We start from the raw sequence: 18636 nt of genomic DNA on the forward strand, positions 1-18636 counted from the left end.
TATCTTTGTACAGACTTTTTTCACTCTCTACGATTTTTATTTTTTTAAATATATTTTTATTGATTTCAGAGAGGAAGGAAGGAGGAGAGAGAGATAGAAACATCAATGATGAGAGAGAATCAATGATCGGCTGCCTCCTGCACACCCCCTACTGGGGATTGAGCCCGCAACCCAGGCATGTGCCCTTGACCGGAATCGAACCTGGGACCTTTCAGTTCACAGGCCTACGCTCTATCCACTGAGCCAAACCGGCTAGGCTCTACGATTTTTAAATGTTTGCTAACCTCCCCCAAAAGAGCAAAGATCAAAGCTTATAAATCCTGATCCAGTGTAGCTGGAATATATCTCAGCAACACTCTTGTAGTATAATAAAAAATATATTTTGAGCCCTAGCTGGTTTGGCTCAGTGGACAGAGCATCGGCCCTCGGACTGAAGAGTTCCAGGTTCAATTCCAGTCAAGAGCATGTACCTGTTTGCAGGCTCGATCCCCAGCCCTGGTTGGGGCCCTGTGAGAGGCAATCAATTGACTTGTCTCTCTGTGCAGGAGGCAACCAATCCATATCTCTCTCTCACACGGTATTTCTCTCTGTCTCTCCCCCACCCTTCCACTCTCTCTAAAAATCAATGGAAAAATATCCTTGGGTGAGGATTAACGAAAAAAATTTATATGCTATATGTATTTTTTGAAAGGTGAAAGGATTAAGAAAAGAAAAACAAAAAAAAGACCTCATAGACACACAACAACATGGTGATTACCAGAGGGAAAGGGGTTTTGGGTGAGGTAGAAAAAAATATAGGGGGCATAAATGGTGATGGAAGAAGACTTGACATGGAGTGGTGAATACACAATACAATATACAGATAATATATTATAAAATTATACAAATAGAACTACCACACGACCGAGCAATCCCACTCCTGGGTATATACCCAAAACACTCAAAATCATGTATTCACAAAGATATATGCACCCCTATGTTCAATGCATCATCATTCATGGTGGCCAAGACACAGAAACAAACAAAGTGCCCGCGATAGAAGACTGGACAAAGACGTGGTACATACACACAATGGGATATTATTCAGCCATGATGATGAAATACTGCCATTTGCAACAACATGGATAGACCTTGATAACATTATGCTAAGTGAACTGAGTCAGAAAAAGCTAAGAACTATATGATTTCAATCATGTGGGAAATAAAACTGATACTCGTGAACACATGCAGCAGTGCGGTGATCACCAGAGGGAAGGGGATAGAGGGAGAAGGGAAGGGGTCCTAATAGAAGGTGGCAGGAGAAGATCTGACTTTGGACGGTGGGCACACGATCAAGATACAGATTTTGTAACACAGAAACCCATACCTGAAACCTTTATGTTCATGTTGACCAATGTCACCCCAATCAATTTAATAAATATTGAAAAAATAAAAATTCAAAAGAGAATTATACACATGAAACTCCCAATAAATTCAATCAAAAAATATTTGTCCCAGGTTTCCAGCAGAACTCCTATAACTCTTGGCATCCCCTGAGTACCTGTGTTTCTCATAAAGAGCCCCTTTCCAGCATATCTGAGTTTCTGCTAATACCTCTTGGCAGGCCCTAGGTGGCTTCATGAGGGGGCCTGGTGGCCAGAAAAACCAGCCAGGTGATTAGAGAAGTTCGAACTTTCAGCCCTATTTCCCAAACTCCAAGGACGATAGAGGAAGGCCCAGAGATTAAGCTGGATTGTCTATAGCCAATGATTTAATCAACTAAGCCTGTGAAATGAAGCCACCATTAACCCTTAGAGTGCCGGGGACCCTTAGAGTGCCGGGGACCCCTAGAGTGCCAGGGAGCGTGATCGCACTCCTCCTGTCTTTCGCCAAAAGTGCCGGGAGCACTGTTCCAATTTTTTTTTTCTACTAGTATTTTATAATACAATCAGCAAACAATATATGTCAAAGATGAAAACAAATGTAGTAAAGGTTTCCTTAAGTTTTTGAATATGTAACTTCATTTACTTACAATTCATAATTTTTTTTCCTAAACTGCTGTAAAATCAGCAAAAATGCCTTGGCAATTTTAGCATAGTTCCTAGGATATTGGTTGGCACTCAAAGGGTTAAACCACTCAACAAAGCACTGGTCAGCTGAGCCTTCTGGGTTGGTGAACACACTGGAGTGCAGGGAGGGTGGTGCACCCAGAGAGGGCAGTGAAGCTCTGCAACCTCATCCCCCAAACCTTGCCCTACAAATCTCTTCCATTTGGCTGTTCGTGAGTTGTAGCCTTCATAATAAACCGATACAAGCAAGCATTTTCCTAAGTTATGAGTTGTTTAGCAAATTATGAAACCTGAAGAAGGGTTGTGGGAACCCCCAAATTAGTAGTCATGTCAGACAGAAAGGTCAGTTCCCTGGGGACTTACGACTGGCATCCGAAGTGACAGCAGTCTTGGCGGACTGAACCCCTTAACTTGGGGAGTCTGCCCTAACTCCAACTAGTTAAGTGTCAGAATTGAACTATACTGTAGGATCCCCCGTTGGTTCAGGGAATCAAAGAATTGCTTGGTGTCAGAAAAACCTCAAACTCTTCAAATCAAGCAAAGAATTAAAACAGAGAAACTAACCTATTTTTAGTTTCCTTTACACTATAAGAGTTATGATTCATGCTGTTAGGAGAATACAGAGAAAAGTTATCATTGGAACTGGCATCTTGCTCTTCTTCTTCCTCCTCTTCATCTGTCCGAACAACTCCTTCAGAAAGGTAACCATCTTCATCTCCTTCTTCATCTAGTGCACACTGGGTAGAACCTCCCCAAGTTGCCATTGTTCTAGAGATTGAGACAAAAAAACAAGAGATCATTCTGGAGATGAGCTCAATACTTTACCACCATGTGCCAGACACTGTACCAAATATACATGTACATGCACATGTGCATGTGGTTATATAAAATGTCATTTAATCTTAGTAACTATGATATGAGTTATATATAGAATACATTTCTTATGCCTTCCATAAAACAATTCTTCCAATTAAAACAGTAATCATAGCCTCTAAATCAGCGGTTCTAAACCTGTGGGTCGTGACCCCTTTGGGGGTCGAACGACCCTTTCACAGAGGTCACCTAAGACCATCGGAAAACACATATATAATTACATATTGTTTTTGTGATTAATCACTATGCTTTAATTATGTTCCATTTGTAACAATGAAATTGGGGGTCACCACAACATGAGGAACTGTATTAAAGGGTCGCAGCATTAAGAAGGTGGAGAACCACTGCTCTAAATATTTTTTCCTAAACAACCCTCAACTTAACTTTCCTTGAGTGACAGTTTTCTAGATCAATACCACTCTTGTCCAATACCATTCTCTGAATAATAGTGATGATCTATATCTGTGCTGTCCCATATAGCTGCCACTAGGTACATATAACCAATGAACACTTAAAATATGGCTGACGTAACTGAGAAAATTTTTATTTTATTTAATTTTAACTTAGTTACCTCTATATCTAGTGACTTTCATATTGGGTACCACAATTCTAGAACCTATGTTCTAAAATCTTGATGCTTATCAAAACTATCCAAAGAACTTGAAGTATAAATGTGTGGTATTCAGAACAGAATAAAATACTAAAGATGTAGTTTGATCACTAAATATGTATGGGGACTCCACAAATAGGAAAAGTTCTTCTAAGAGGAAGAAGAGTTAGGCTTGGTTTAATGTTTCAGAAATGCCATCTGAAAATATCAAAATGTAAAGTCGCAACACATTTGAATTCCAAATGTTAGATCTGAATACTACTACATAGGTAGTAATTGACTGATATTAAAGATGACCAAGTCTTTTAGAAATATTCTTGATATGAAAATTTCAAACTTAAATCCTAAAAACTAAATGTCTTATATAACAAAATGTTTTAAGATCCTTTGAGTAAAAAAAGTGCTTATTTCTGGCCTGATGGAATAGCACTACAAAGTATCAAGGTCAAAGCTTAACTAAGTTTTCTTTTTATAAGCTTAAAACTTAACTAAGAAAAAAAGGTCATACACTCAAGAAAATCTAGACCACCATTTGATTAAGTGTCTTAGTAATTAAAAAAAAAAAGTTAATGCTATGAGAACTTTGAACAGAAAGGAACTCAATTTAGTGAAACTGAGGCACCAAGGTGATACTTAAATACTATCCTCACTGCCACAGCAAATTTGTACTGTGATGCAGAGGGAAAACAAGGCTGCCTATCCTACAAGCCGCAGGTATGATGTTTAAAATATGATTTAAATAACTCTTACTTGTCTGTTCTACTTTGTTGAGGAGTGCACAGGTTTTCAGATCCATCACTTCTCAATGAAACAGCCACTGGAGATACAGTTTCAGCTATACCTTGCCTCCTCTGATGTTCAGCCATCAGAGCTTCAAGCTGCTTTCTTCTCTGTCGCAGCTCTTCCCTTAAAATTTCATGTCTTCGCATTTCTGACCACAGCTATTAATTTAAAAATTAGAGCAAAGTTAAAGTATCTGGATTTGTCTTCTCCTTAAAGGACAACAGGCTAATACTATTGTCCTCCATACCAACAAATACTTCTATTCTCACTCTATTCTTTCTAGACTGAAATATTCATGAAGATTAAAAATAATGTTAATGATGAATAAGAAAAAACCACGCAATCATTAATTCTTAAAGAAAACAAGTAGCACCCAAATATCAACTATTTAGAAAAAGTTATGATGTTTCCTACAAATCACATATAAATGAAAGAAAATACCAAAGGATAGGTCTTTTTAACTGAAATGATTGCTATTTGTTGCAACTATCCTTTACATATAATTCTACCAAATATTTGCTAATAAAGATCAAGACTATTTTGAAGACATCCCAACTTAATTACTTAAAAAAAAAAAAATATTTCTTCCCCAAACTAAAAGACACAAACAGGCTACATTTAAAAACATGTTTTACCGATATTGTTTCCTTCTTAAGCTGTGACTTATACAGCATGGGGAATATATAGTCAATAATGCTGTGATAACTATATACGGTGTTAGATGGGTACTAGACTTAACAGGATGATTACTTCATAAGGTATATAAATGTCTAATAAACTATGTTATACACCAGAAACTAATAGAATATTGTATTCAACTGTACTTGAAAAATAAATTTTAAAACAATATGTGACTTAAGACTCAAGAACAACAGGGTACATTATATAATACCTCATTATTTACTACTGAAGAATCGTCAGGCTCAAAAACAGGTTTGCTTGCATTGTTTTCATTTTCATTAACAGTTGGGGTTGAAGTAACAGCTGGTATATATTTCTTTGTGGGACAATTACCTGCACTAGTGGCTGACAGCTAAAAAGAGGATTAGAAACATTATGAGGAATTAAAGCAATTATTTTAATTTCATAAAAACAGTTATTTTATTACTCCTCTAGGATTCTAGTGACATATTTGTTATCAGACCTCAACTGCTATCATGATTCAAAGAAAATCTGACATAATAAAAGATAAAAGCACAGACTAAAGCTGATGAGTAGTAACCAAACTTCAGAAATAAGAGAGATAAGAGAGATAAAACATTACTGTGGAAAATTTCATATACTCAACCCAACTCAGCTATGTATTCCTCTGGGAATTGTTTAGATTGGGGATAAGGAAAAAGGGATTAAAGTGGAAAAGGTAACAGTCTAGAAAATAAATTGTTACATTAGAAATATCATTTGATGTGTTTCCCTTCCTTTGAAAATAAAACCTGACTGAAGAATAAACTTAACCAATAAATTTTAGAGAGAAAAAAAAATCTCCAAAAGAATTGGTATTTCCTTCCCATATTAGCCCTACCCCTATTACCTGACATGGTCAAAGATTGTTCATTTTCTGTTCAATATCAAAGACCTAAGCATGGGATACTATTAATAAGCAAAGGTATATATAGTCAATATTCAAACTAAAAACAAAACATTTTAATTTCCTTAGATAACACATGATGGCTTAAGAGCTTTATTATATAATTTTAGGCCATTAAAGATGGAAATGGTAGTCCCTGAACTGCAAAGCTAAAATCAGAATATTTTACTTTATTTTGTAATTCTTTATTGAAGGTTTGTAGAAAAACTACTTTTTGGGTTTTATTTAACTCATTTAAAAAATATATTGCCCTGACCAGTTTGGCACAGTGGATAGAGTGTCGGCCTGCGGACTGAAGGGTCCCGGGTTTGATTCCAGTCAAGGGCATGTACCTTGGTTGTGGGCACATCCCCAGTAGGGGGTGTGCAGGAGGCAGCTGATCGATGTTTCTAACTCTCTATCCCTCACCCTTCCTCTCTATAAAAAAAAATTAATAAAATATGTTTTATATATATATATATATATATATATATATATATAATTAATTGCTAGATTTTTCTGGAACATAGTCATAGTACATGTGAGTATGGTTCATTTTCTTTCTTTCTTTCTTTCCGAGTCTTTGGCATTTTACTTCATCCTGATTTTTTTTTTTTCACTAGCTAAATGTTGTAAAAAGTGATCTCTTTGAAGTTCAGTGGAACTAGAAATGTGAAACCAGAATATTTTAATAGTTACATTCATGTTTTAAAACTCTAGCTAGCTAACCCAACAAGTGAAAGAATGGAAATAATTCTGTCAAATTCCTTTGTGGTTATCTTTCAGTGTAGATGTGTATCCCTAAAACAGTTCATTAGTTCAACCATTTCATTAATCATAAAATTAACAGAAATAAATCTATCATATCAGTACTAGAAAGAGTACTTTCAACTGACACTGGGTTTTAGACATCTTTTTCAAATAGAAAGAGAGAAATTTCCTAATTACCTGTAGGTCAGGACATGCCTTTTGCAATGCTTGAATTTTCTCTTGAATCTTAATCAGTTTCTTTCTTTCTTCCTGCAACTGTTTGAGCTCTCTCTGTTGCTGCTGTAGTTTAGCCTCATAAAATTTCTCTCTATAATTAAATTGACATTATATTTTGGACTCCAGTAAATCTGATAACATTAAGCATTATGTAATACAGTATACCCAGCCGAGTACTTTCTCTATAACAGGCACTAAATTTTTACTAAATGAAGGCTTAACATACCTTGCCTTTTCATTTACTCCTGCATCTTTCTGTGTTTTATTGGCATTTCCTCTATTGTTATTCGCATTTTGTTTGGTGCCTTCTTCTGCTGGGTAGAAATCATCCAAATGTGAAGTACTGGCAGAGATAACTCCTTGATCTGCTGTATCATCATCCTAAAAACACATCATTATATTAAAATAATCTTGATAAACCTAATTCATACCTTAGTAAATACCACTAGTCAATCAAAGTCATATAAGAAAAATTAGAGAAGTAGAGAAAGCAGTAGAGAACACTGAAGTTCATTCTCTACCAATGGCAAGAAATGGAGTATTGAAACTAAAAATAGTACATTAAATATCTGAGCTGCCTATTATCCAGTAATGACAAATATTAAGTTGCCTTTTGTTATTTTGACCAAATACTGAGCTATCAAAGAATATGAAGATAAAAAAATATACTACTGGAACTGCAAACTCCTGAATATTAATTTTTCTTAAGATTTAACTTTTACATTAACAATATCAAATAATCAATGTCCATTGTCACTTGCTTACATAAAATTTTCCCTTTCCTCACGGCTTTGGTCTGCCAATCAAGTGTCAATGGCTTGCAATACAAAAACTAATGAGAATATACCATTTTAAATTAGTAAGCACTCCTGGCAATACAACTGAAGTTACTATCTTCCTAACAGATCCATATTTTATTGAAATCAATGTACTTATTAAAAGATTTGGGGGTTAATGCTCACAGCTCTTTTTGAATTTGTCTAGCAGGTCTTCTATTTTTTTACCGGAAGGCCCTCAAAAAAAAGGGGGGGGGGGGGGGGGGTTGGGAAGTAGATGGCCAGGGAGAGGTTAATGGGGAAAAAAGGAGACATATGTAATAAACAATGAAGAATTTCTTTAAAAAAAAAAAAAAAAGGTTTGGGGTGAACTATTCCATTTTTTTTTAAATATTTAATCCTAGCCCAGTGAGTGTGGCTCTTTGGTTAGCATTGACCTATGAACTAGGAAGTCATGGTTCAATTTCAGGTCAGGGCACACTGATGATTCTATATCTCTCTATCTCTCCCTTCCTCTCTGAAATCATTAAAAGTATATTAAAAATTTTTTAACTCTATATATTTTATATTTACTCATGCTTTCTTGGAAGCCCTCAACTAAAACTTTAACCTTTGCAAATATTCTAATAAAACCTTAAAAAGTTAGAGATAACTTAGTTACAAAAGCACCGAATCAATTTTAAGTTTATAGGTGCCAGACCCCAGCAGCAAGCTAACTACTGGTTGGAGAGTCTGCTCCCTGGTGGTCAGTGCACGTCATAGAGAGTGGTTGAGCAGCCTTAGCATATCATTAGCATATTACGCTTTGATTGGTGGTTGAATGGCCGACTGGACACTTAACATATTAGGCTTTTATTAGGATATTTTCAATTGATTTTTTTAGAGAGAGTGGAAGGGAGAGGGAGAGAGAAACATAGATGTGAAAGAGAAACACTGATATTCATTAGCTGCCTCCCATATGCACCACAACCTGGGTATGTGCCCTAACTGGAATCGAACCAGCAACCTTCCAATGCATGGGACCACATTCAACCAACTGAGCCACACTGCCAGGACCAATCATTTTTTTCAATTGCTCTCTTTCAGAAGGAGACCCCTTATTCCCTCTGGGTTGTAGTTTTCTCATTTCTCATATATACTTTAGGTCCTAGGAACTCCCTAAAGCAAAAGATCTCCATTCAATATAAGCCTGATTCATCTATAAGCCACCAAGTTATCATTTCTGCTCTGTTATTCCCACTTTGGGCAATACATCTGAAGAAAGAAGTCTTATAAAAAAGGGAAAGTAATTAACAAGTACAATGATTGTAAGAAAGCACAACCTATTATTGTTATTTGCTTTAGAAGCTGTTTTAATTTTTTCTAATGGTAATATTGTCATATAATCAAAGTTCAAAAACTAAAAAAGACATTTAGAAAATTCTTTTTTCCATCTCTGTCCCCAACTGACTCCATTCTCCATAGGTAACCAATGTTATCAGTTTATGTACCCAAGACATATAATTTGTATAAGCAAAAATATTTACATGTGTATATATACACTTATATGTGTTTATGTACATGTGTTTACAAAAAAGCCTTTCTTATATTAGGGAAAACTTGGAAAAAGCCAAAAACCAATTCCAATAATGGTTAAACAAGCTACAGTGTATCAATATAAAAAATGTAATCAAGGGTATGAGAAAAAGGACTCATACACCATTGCTTAGATATCAATTAATAGAGCACTTTGGAAAGCAGTTAAGCAGTGTCCATTAAAATTGATATGTGCATAAAATCTAACAGCAATTCCACTTCTTATATACTCTTGAAAAACACAAATGCAGCAAGTGGCTCAGTTGGTTGGAATGTCATCCTATACACTGAAAAGGTTGAAGGGGTTTGATTCCAGTCAGGAGCATATGGGAGGCAACTTATCAATCTCAATCAATCTCTCTCTCTATCACAAATCAATAAAAAATATATATTCTTGGAATGCACAAAGAGAGTTGGGCAAGAATATTCACTGGAATATTCCAAGTAGTAAAAAACTGGAAACAACAAAAGTATACACCAGTAGGAGTCAGATTAACTAAATTAAGGTCTGTTAATACTACAGAAAACTCTGTTGCAGCTAATAAGAGGTGTATTTAATATATACCACAAACATACACACACACATATGCAGTATGATTTCTATTTTATAATTACTTTTCTATATAATATTTCACAATTATTTATCTGTAATTATATAGGACTATACATGCTAATATGAAAAGTTCTCCAAGACATTGTGAAGTGGGGAAAAAAAGCAAACTGTAAATAATACTTATATGTAGAATCTAAAAAACAAAATAAAAGAACAAACAAAACAGAAATGAACTCAAAGATACAGAGAACAAACTGATAGTCACCAGATGGGAGGGGAGGTTGGGGCCATGGGTAAAAAGGATTAAATAAGTGCAGACTGGCAGTTACAAAAGTAGTCACAAGAATATAAATAAAGTACAGCATAGGAAATATAGTCAATAATATTATAATAATTACATATAATATTAGATGGGTACTACACTTATTGAGCTGATCACTTCATAAAATAGGTCTAATCATTATTCTGTACAGTTGAAACTAATATAATATTGTATGTCAACAGTAGTTAAAAACTAAATTTAAGTGCCAAACATCTAAAGATGGCATGTAGCAAGAACTTAATACATAAATATGTAATAGTATAATTATGCCATGTAATTGTCAAAATATATAAATTTTACCTTATAAGACTGTACTATTTGACAAGTAGTTTTTTAAAAACCAAGCTGTACTTGCCTGTACCATAGCAACAAGATCTTGTAATTGCCTAAGTTTCTGTTTTGCAGCCATAAGTCTATTGATCTTCTGTTCAAATTCAGCATCCTCTGGAGCCTCATCAGCCACACTGCTCCTGTGACTAGACAATGAAGCTCCACTAGCACCCTCATCTTCTGCTTCTTCCTCCTCATCATCATCTTCACCTTGTGCAACATGAATCCCCTGTTCTCCTTCTCTATTATATCGACAATCTGCTGAAAACAGGTATCATTGAAATCCGTAATTTCATAAACTTGAGTACTAATGAAAGAAAAATCTACTTCCCAAGAACAATATGGCAATAATTTCTGTGAATAGAGTCAATCATACCTAAAGAAGGAGGCATGTTTAAAGCCCTTATGTTGGCAGCAGATCTGTTGTTAATTTCACAATTAGAATGAACTGATCTGCCATCTCTATTATTAGAAACACACTGTGCATTGGAATTACTGTTTACTTCATTCCAGGTGGCAGCTACTTGGGGATTTCTAAAAAAAAGAAAACAGCTTAGTTATTTAAGGTAAAAATAATAATAATAATAATAACCACCACCAAGGTTTAGAACTGCTGATAAAGTACTTCAAACTATGAACATCATTGGCTTTTCCACATTTAAATTCATACTATGAATAATTGGTTCTTGCTTTTCATTAACTTCTGCAATTTAGAAACTTAAAACATTTGAAAAATCAAAATTATACCTAAAATTAAAGAGGTAGAAAAATGCTAATTTAGATACTTCTTGTAATTTATTTGCATTTGGTCTAACAAATAGCAAATTTACTAAACTACTATACTCAACTCTTCCCTATTTTTTACACAAGGCAATTAAGATTACAATGACCAAAACAGCAGACTTATAGGAGAAAAGTCAAATAAAAGTTCTTACCGAATGTTAGTAACAGGCTCAGAATTTTCATGCTCAGAATCATATTCTGACTCTTCAGTTTCTTCATCTTTTGTGTTTTCATTTACAGCATCTGTCATCATATCTGATGTTTGTTCATAATAATGAACTAATTCTCTTAATTCATTCAATCTCTTCCGAACTTCGTTTAACTTCCTGATAAACAACACATATATATATAAAATTAATAACTACTTTAGCAAAGTAAAGCATGCATTATTTTCATGTAATAGCAGCCAACACAAACAAAACTTAAGTCTAGTCAAATATCCAGGGGCTATGCCTATAAATAATTTAATTTCAAGTATAGTCTACTCAAAATCTCATTGCTTTATTTTTTTCATGCTGTGTTAGAGACAAAAGCATATTAAAGAGTTCCAAGTGTTCATTTTAAGCAGGTATGGATGTTAACAGCTTAAAACTCAATGTCAGAAATATTCCTAGATTTCTTAATATGTATCCAAAATGAGAAGTACAAAATACTCAATTTGAATACTAGCTCTCAGGCAAATCAGGTATGCAAGCATTATTGAGCATTTGGAGGTGGTTCCTATAACATAGACATCTATAAAGTATGTCATATGTTTACCAAAAAATGACCAGCTTAAGTTTTTATTAAGTGCCAGGAGGCATGCCAATGCTTTTTAATCCTTAAAACACCTCTGTGAACAAGTATGTTATTATCCCTATTTCGCAGATGAAGAAAGAGGTTAAGTGAGAGTAAGCTATTTGTCCACAGTCATAGAGCCTTGAAAGACACACATACAGAGCTATTTGATTGTAAAGCCAGCTTCTAAACCACTTGATTATTTTAACTGTAGTTCAGCTGTTTCTAATTCTTTATTTGAAAACTGGAATACATTTGCTCTTAGAAATGATCTGTATTACAATGTCACATACCTCTTGGAAAGCCTCAATATTGCTCATATAACACCTAGACACACTTGTACTACCATATCACTTAAGAATGTTTATCATATTAAATAAACCCAAAACTTATCCCCATTATCCAATTCTAATCTATTTAACAATATCTGTAAAAGTGTTTTTACTGGAGTTTTTCAGTTGGATTTAGATGGCCTTCATTTTCACTCTCATTCTGAGAAACCAGAGAAGCAGCAGGGTAAGGAACTGATGACGGGAGGCTACTGGATTCTCCATTGACAACAGGAGCAGAGGGAGCTGAAGTTGTACTTCTTTGGTCCACACTCCTTTGTGGAGAGGCTGAAGAAGGCACAACTACACACATACAAAAAAAAGTTACCAAAAACAAATATGGCACCAAACATTTATTTATAGTTTGTTTGGATGTAGAAAAATAAAAAGTAGAAGTCATTAACATCTTAAATTCTGCATAAATTTTAGAAACTTAATAATATTAACATCCAGACCACTTATAAACCTGATGCTCAACCAAATATAGTTAAAACAGAAAGAACGAAAGACAAGATGGAAATTGACAAGAACTATGATATTCTACCTTTAAAAAGAACAGTATTCCTTGTTAAAGCCCCTGATAAACTTGTTTCTGGGTTAAGTTCATCAAGGCCACTGTGTATGATGTGCAGTACACCGTCCACAAATCTCTATAAAGCAGCCCTAGCATAGTATGTCCTTAAGAGACTACCAAATCCATAGCTCAGAGGAAATTACATCCGGTCTCCAAGACAAAACTTTTCTTATTCCAAAAAATAAAGCAAAATTGTTGTTAAAGTGACTGTGGTATATCCATACTATGAAATACTACTTGGCAATAAAACATTCAAATTAATGATAGCTCATCCTCTGTAGTCCTTTAAACATTACATTTTAATTATTTTTCTGTTCACACAGATCAGACAAAGGTTATCTTATGCCTTCAAGGGCAGTAAATGAAGATGATTAATTTCTGTACTTCTCTGTCTTCCACTTTAAAACTATTGGCATTTGTCTCTTTCTCACAGCATCATCATCACTACTTGTTGCCTACATTATCAACTGCTATAGCTGCTTTCCAGTAGTCTCTTCACTCTATTCCTGGGCTGCTCTACCTTTGCCGCTGCTTTGCAGTTTTCCAGTGGGGAGAAAATGACTTTTTGGCATCATCAGTAAGCAGTGTGCTACTTTCCCATGTGAATAACACTGATCACAAGGCCTTAAATACAACTTTCAAATGTTAAGGTTTTCTTAGTTGTGTTCATCTGTTTAGGAAGGATAAGTGTTGGGATTAGTTTATACTCTAGCAGACTAAAAGAGGTCAGGGAAAAGGAGTATGTTTCAGGGTAGAAATACTAAGATTCTTTTGAACTTGGCAAAGAGAAGAAACAGGGACTCTAGAAATATTTCTATCCCTTGTTTTTTCTTTAGTAAGAGAACAGCTGGAATGCTAAAGAATAATGACCAACTGAGCCTGACTCTATTGGCTCCATTTCTAATGCTAGAGCTCCTACTACTGTTTGGGCAAAAGGCAGGAACCAGGCTTGTGAAGATGAGGATAGCAAATGAAAAATTAGCAACTATATCTTAGAGGCAAGTAAAACATCTGCAAAGCAAAAAAGACAGTTTCTATAGTATAACTAGGATGATTACTGCCTTTCCTATGACTAGTTATATATTTTTTAAAAGGATGTTTTGGAATTTCTGCATTGAACTATATGTACTATATAAAAATTTTTTATACCTCACTTTTTTTGGTATAAATACTTTCGTGTTTTTAAACAAAATATTAATTTGGATTAGTTTTTAAGGGAAAATTTTGAATATGTTAAAATTGCAGTATTATTATGTCTAAGCACCTAATTACCTTCTTTTCCCTTAAATTCTCCCAATTTTCAAGGCCTAACTTTATCCTTTCCCTCTTCTGAATTATAGAACAGATCTGACATCTATTTGGCTTTAATCATACTGCCTTATTACTTAAAAGCTTTTCACATGCAAGTTCATCTCCCCACAAAATAACTGTAATTTTCTTGAGGAACTAACTATGTGTTCATTCACTCACCAAATATTTACTAAGGAACTACTTATATGCTGCCATTATACTTATGTGTCTTCTACCTAATACCACTAAGCCAGATTTACTTACATGATGAATTGTTGAGATGTTGATCTCGAAGTGTATGAAGTTCTCCAAGCAGTTTGTCCATTTTTTGTTTCTTCTCCTGTAACACTCTCATTTTGCTAAAAAGTTGAACTTTCTCATCAGGTAAATGTTCTGAAACTGCTGGATTCCTGCTCTGGGAAACCTCCCGAGTTAATGAAAGACTTTCTGCCTGTCTCCTATTATCTGGAACAGGTAGAGGCTTATAAAAAAAAGAGAAGAAAAATAAATACTAAGGTAATTAAAGGTTGCATTCTCATTTTAAAAGGCATAAAAATTCTTCAAGAGAGCCCTAGCTGGTTTGGCTCAGTGGATAGAGCATCAGCCTGTGAACTGAAGGGTCTGGGTTTGATTCTGGTCAAGGGCATATGCCCAGGTTGCAGGCTTGATCCCCAGTAGAAAGCGTGCAGGAGGCAGCTGATCAATGATTCTCTCTCTCCCTCTCTGAAATCAATAAAAATATATAAAAAATATTCTTCCTGAGAGATATATATTTGCCTAGGTTGTATGGTGGGTAAGTATATGCCTTTCCTATTCCTAAATTGCATAGTGCTTCCTTTTGTGCCAATATAACATATAGTTTTATAGACACACAATGACTACACAGTGCCACACTTTATACAAAATAAGCCTTATCAATCCCTCTCTTACCACCACCATAAACTTTTAATTTCTTAAACCTATCAAAGTCTTTCCTACCACTTCTTTCCTATGTTCCTCTATTTAAAATAAATTATGAAACCTTTCAAAAATCCATTAAGACTTAGGGAATCATATCCTATATAATAAAAAGGTAATATGCAAACTGACCTTAACGGCATAACGACGAATGACTATGATACGCACTGACCACCAGGGGTCAGACGTTCAATGTAGAAGCTTCCCCCTGGTGATCAGTGCGCTCCCACAAGGGGAGCTCCACTCAGCCACAAGCTGGGCTAATGGCTGCAAGCACAGCGGCGGTGGTGGGAGCCTCTCCCTCCTCTTTGGCAGCGCTAAGGATGTCTGACTGATGGCTTAGGCCCATCCCCAAGGAGCAGGCCTAAGCCATCAGTCGGACATCCCCCGAGTGCTCCTGGGCTGCTGGGCCCCAGGGAGCAGACCTAAACCGGCAGGTGGACATCCCCCAAGGAGTCCCAGACTGAGAGAGGGTGCAGGCCGGGCTGAAAGACACTCCCCCTCCCACCCACCCACCCACCGCCAAGTGCATGAATTTTCATGCACTGGACCTCTAGTACTGAATAAATGCCATTGAGCTCAGTCAAATTTTACCTTTTTGCCACATTTGCATCAATTTCTTTTTTAAAGAGAACTATAACCTCATAAATACAGCTAAAACTCTATACATAAAAATACCAACCCCATTACTCTCTTTAAAGATATTAACATGCTTTTAGTATGTAATACCTATGTATGTACTCATATAAACTTATTAGTCCATTTTCCTGTTCATGGATGAACATTTAGGTTGCTTTTTATTTTTATGCTACTAACACAATGCTGCATAAACATTCTTATACATAACATGTCTCCTTGTGAACACAGAATTTCTTAAGGTGGGACATTGCAGGACTCCTGGAAAGTATACATTAGATATTGCTAAATAACTCCCCAAAGTGTTTGGGCCATATTCTTTTATTTTTAGTTGTTCAGCAGACAGGTGATAGTGCATCTTCAATTATACTCAATTCCACTGGAGAGGTATTAATTCACCTTTCTTACTCAAGGCCCACAGACTGAAAAGTTTGCATTTACATAATTATTTTAAAAGGTCAATAAATTATGAAATTATTAACTCCGAAATTAAACTTAAGAACTTTCACAAAATTGTTAGAAATTATTACAAGGACACAGATTCAAAGAAAACAAGTTTAAAGATTGTGACCATTTATCTTTGAGAGGCAAAAAGAATGTGTTATTCAGTAGCACACAAAGGGAAAATTTCACTAATCACTTCATTCCAAATAGATTTTCCTCTAATTTGTTGTTTCTCAAAGTATAGTCCATAGACTACAAGCACTAGCACACATGGAAAAAACCCACGCGAAATGTATGAATCATAAGTAAAGGTGTGAAGAATCCTACTGAATAGAAATCTACATTATTTTAACAATCGTATCAGATAATACTTATGCTCAGTAAGGTTTGAACTCCACTGTTTTAATTAATGTGACTTTAAACTCAACTATCGTGAAAAAATTGTTACCTGAGAATCACGAAGCTGATTATGAAAATGCTGAATTAAATCATTCAATTCTTCATTTAGTTCAGATGTGATACTAACTCCAGATAGACTACCTGTAGTTTCTGTTACAACTGGAAAGAAAAATTAAGAACTATTAATTAAAGCAAATAAATAAATACACCACCTTAATTTATGAGAAACTAAAAATAAATTTTGGGGAAACAGGACTTAAAAAAACGTCCACTAACATAATTTGAAACTAGTTAACCCTGATTTATTTGTCAACCAATCATTTTATCATTTCCATCTAATCTGAAAATAAAGGGAAAATGACAAAACTCTAAGATAGTGGTTCATCTTTTTCTGTTCCAACATTTGAGGAGGAATACTTTTACATCCTATAAGAACAGTGACTGAATGGAGGATGGGGACAGGTCTAGCAGTCTGGGTCGAGGCTGTGTTAGGGAAAGTACTAGTCTAAAAAAGAACAGCTGATTCTGATAGGTCTCAATTCCCATCTACACTAACAAATGACGCTCTAGTACAGGGGCTAGCAAACTTTCTTCAAAATTCAGATAGTATTAAATATGTTAAGCTTTGTAGAAATACAATTTTTGTTTCAACTACTCAACCCTGCCATTATAGGGCAAAAGTAACCACAGAAAATACATAAACAAATGGGCATGGCTATATTCCATGAAACTTTATTGCAGATAGTGGGCCAAATCGAGTAGGCCATCTTTTGCTGACCCCTGCAATAGAACAGATAATTTATTGAAGTAATTGCTTGTGCTACTAGTCATACTAAAAAACCGTAGTTTTTATCTTCCTTCCTAAGGCAATATTCTGATGACAATTTTGATAATGGTTGGTGCTCTACTACCCAGCCACCCCATGCTTATCCTAGCTCTAAATGAGACACTGGCTATAAACTGTCTCTGTTTAAAAGGAAAATACTAGCTTTTTCTATTGAGAAATTTGAATTTCAGGGCTGGAGAGAATCCCACACATCTAGTCCAAACTATGTTTTGAAAAGGAAGAAATTACAGTCTAGATAACTAACACACAGCTTTCTAGTTAAATGATGAAAGGAGCACTCTTTCCCAGGACAATTACGTTGCCTCTTATATACCAGAAAATTAAATATAACAACTGTGGCTTTCCATCAGTATTCCTCTGCAAAATCTCATAAATACAAGAGTAAATCTGCCTTAAAATTATTAACCTAAAGTTCTTTTTGAAACAGTATATCAAATAAATTAAAACTCTTATTTGTTCTATTCCTGGTCCCTGCCTCATGACAGTACACATTTTTCTGTTTTTAAAAAATAGATTATCTGCTTACTTAAAAATAAAAGTTCATAAACAGAAGACCACTGACCTAAAACTCAAGAGATCTGATGCTACTAAAAGTTCATATAAGCTTATGGAAATCACAAACTCTGTGTTGGAGGTCCTTCTTTATAAAGTGAGAAAAGAAGAAAAGCTCCTGAGACTAACCTACAATTTTGTGATAATCAAATGAGATGATGTAAACTTAACTATTTTAAATAACATAACTATTACAGGAAAGTCTCTGAAATCTAACACTCCAAATCTGAAAAATGTTTAAAAGTATATTATTAACCAAACTCGTATTGGTCATTAGTAAAATATGTTTTTCCTAAATATAAAAGCTAATGATACTTTGAATTTTAAAAGGGAAAGTGGGAATAAAAATCTTAAAATGATTGCCCTGGCCAGTTGATTGGAGCATTACCCTGTGCACAAAAAGGTTGCAGGTTCAATTCCTGGTCAGGGCACATACCTAGGCTGAGAGTTCGATACCTGGTGGGGGTGATTATGGGAGGCAACTGATCAATGTTTCTGCCTGTGTCTGTCTGTCTGTCTGTGTCTCTCTCTCTCTCTCTCTTCTTTCCTTTCTCTCTAAAAATCAATAAGCATAGACTTGGTGACGATTTTTTTTTTTAATCTTTTAATTACTACTATATGTTA

General features: G+C 35.1%; 1 protein-coding gene and 1 non-coding gene across 24 annotated transcripts in view; one reads left to right on the forward strand and one right to left on the reverse strand.

The window, feature by feature from the left end:
* The window catches only part of PCM1 (pericentriolar material 1), an 89042-nt gene that overhangs the window by 44810 nt on the left and 25596 nt on the right, over positions 1-18636 (reverse strand). For 15 of the 23 annotated variants that reach the window (XM_070408258.1, XM_070408256.1, XM_070408263.1 and 12 more), the window contains 11 exons: positions 16663-16772; positions 14442-14658; positions 12430-12616; positions 11360-11533; positions 10801-10958; positions 10450-10685; positions 7095-7249; positions 6830-6959; positions 5207-5347; positions 4282-4472; positions 2613-2816 (listed from right to left, as the gene is read on the reverse strand). In XM_070408258.1, the coding sequence (XP_070264359.1) occupies positions 2613-2816; positions 4282-4472; positions 5207-5347; positions 6830-6959; positions 7095-7249; positions 10450-10685; positions 10801-10958; positions 11360-11533; positions 12430-12616; positions 14442-14658; positions 16663-16772 (1903 nt within the window). The remainder of the gene's footprint in view (positions 1-2612; positions 2817-4281; positions 4473-5206; positions 5348-6829; positions 6960-7094; positions 7250-10449; positions 10686-10800; positions 10959-11359; positions 11534-12429; positions 12617-14441; positions 14659-16662; positions 16773-18636) is intronic. The other 8 variants (XM_070408259.1, XM_070408280.1, XM_070408272.1 and 5 more) reach the window with 1 other exon arrangement.
* Positions 7821-7884, forward strand: LOC139007835 (U7 small nuclear RNA). The gene has a single exon (XR_011470983.1). It is a non-coding gene; the product is annotated as a U7 small nuclear RNA (small nuclear RNA).

This window comes from Myotis yumanensis, unplaced genomic scaffold (assembly GCF_028538775.1).
Source record: "Myotis yumanensis isolate MYYU_CA2020_CCGP unplaced genomic scaffold, mMyoYum1.0.hap1 SCAF_3, whole genome shotgun sequence".
Lineage (NCBI taxonomy): Eukaryota > Metazoa > Chordata > Mammalia > Chiroptera > Vespertilionidae > Myotis > Myotis yumanensis.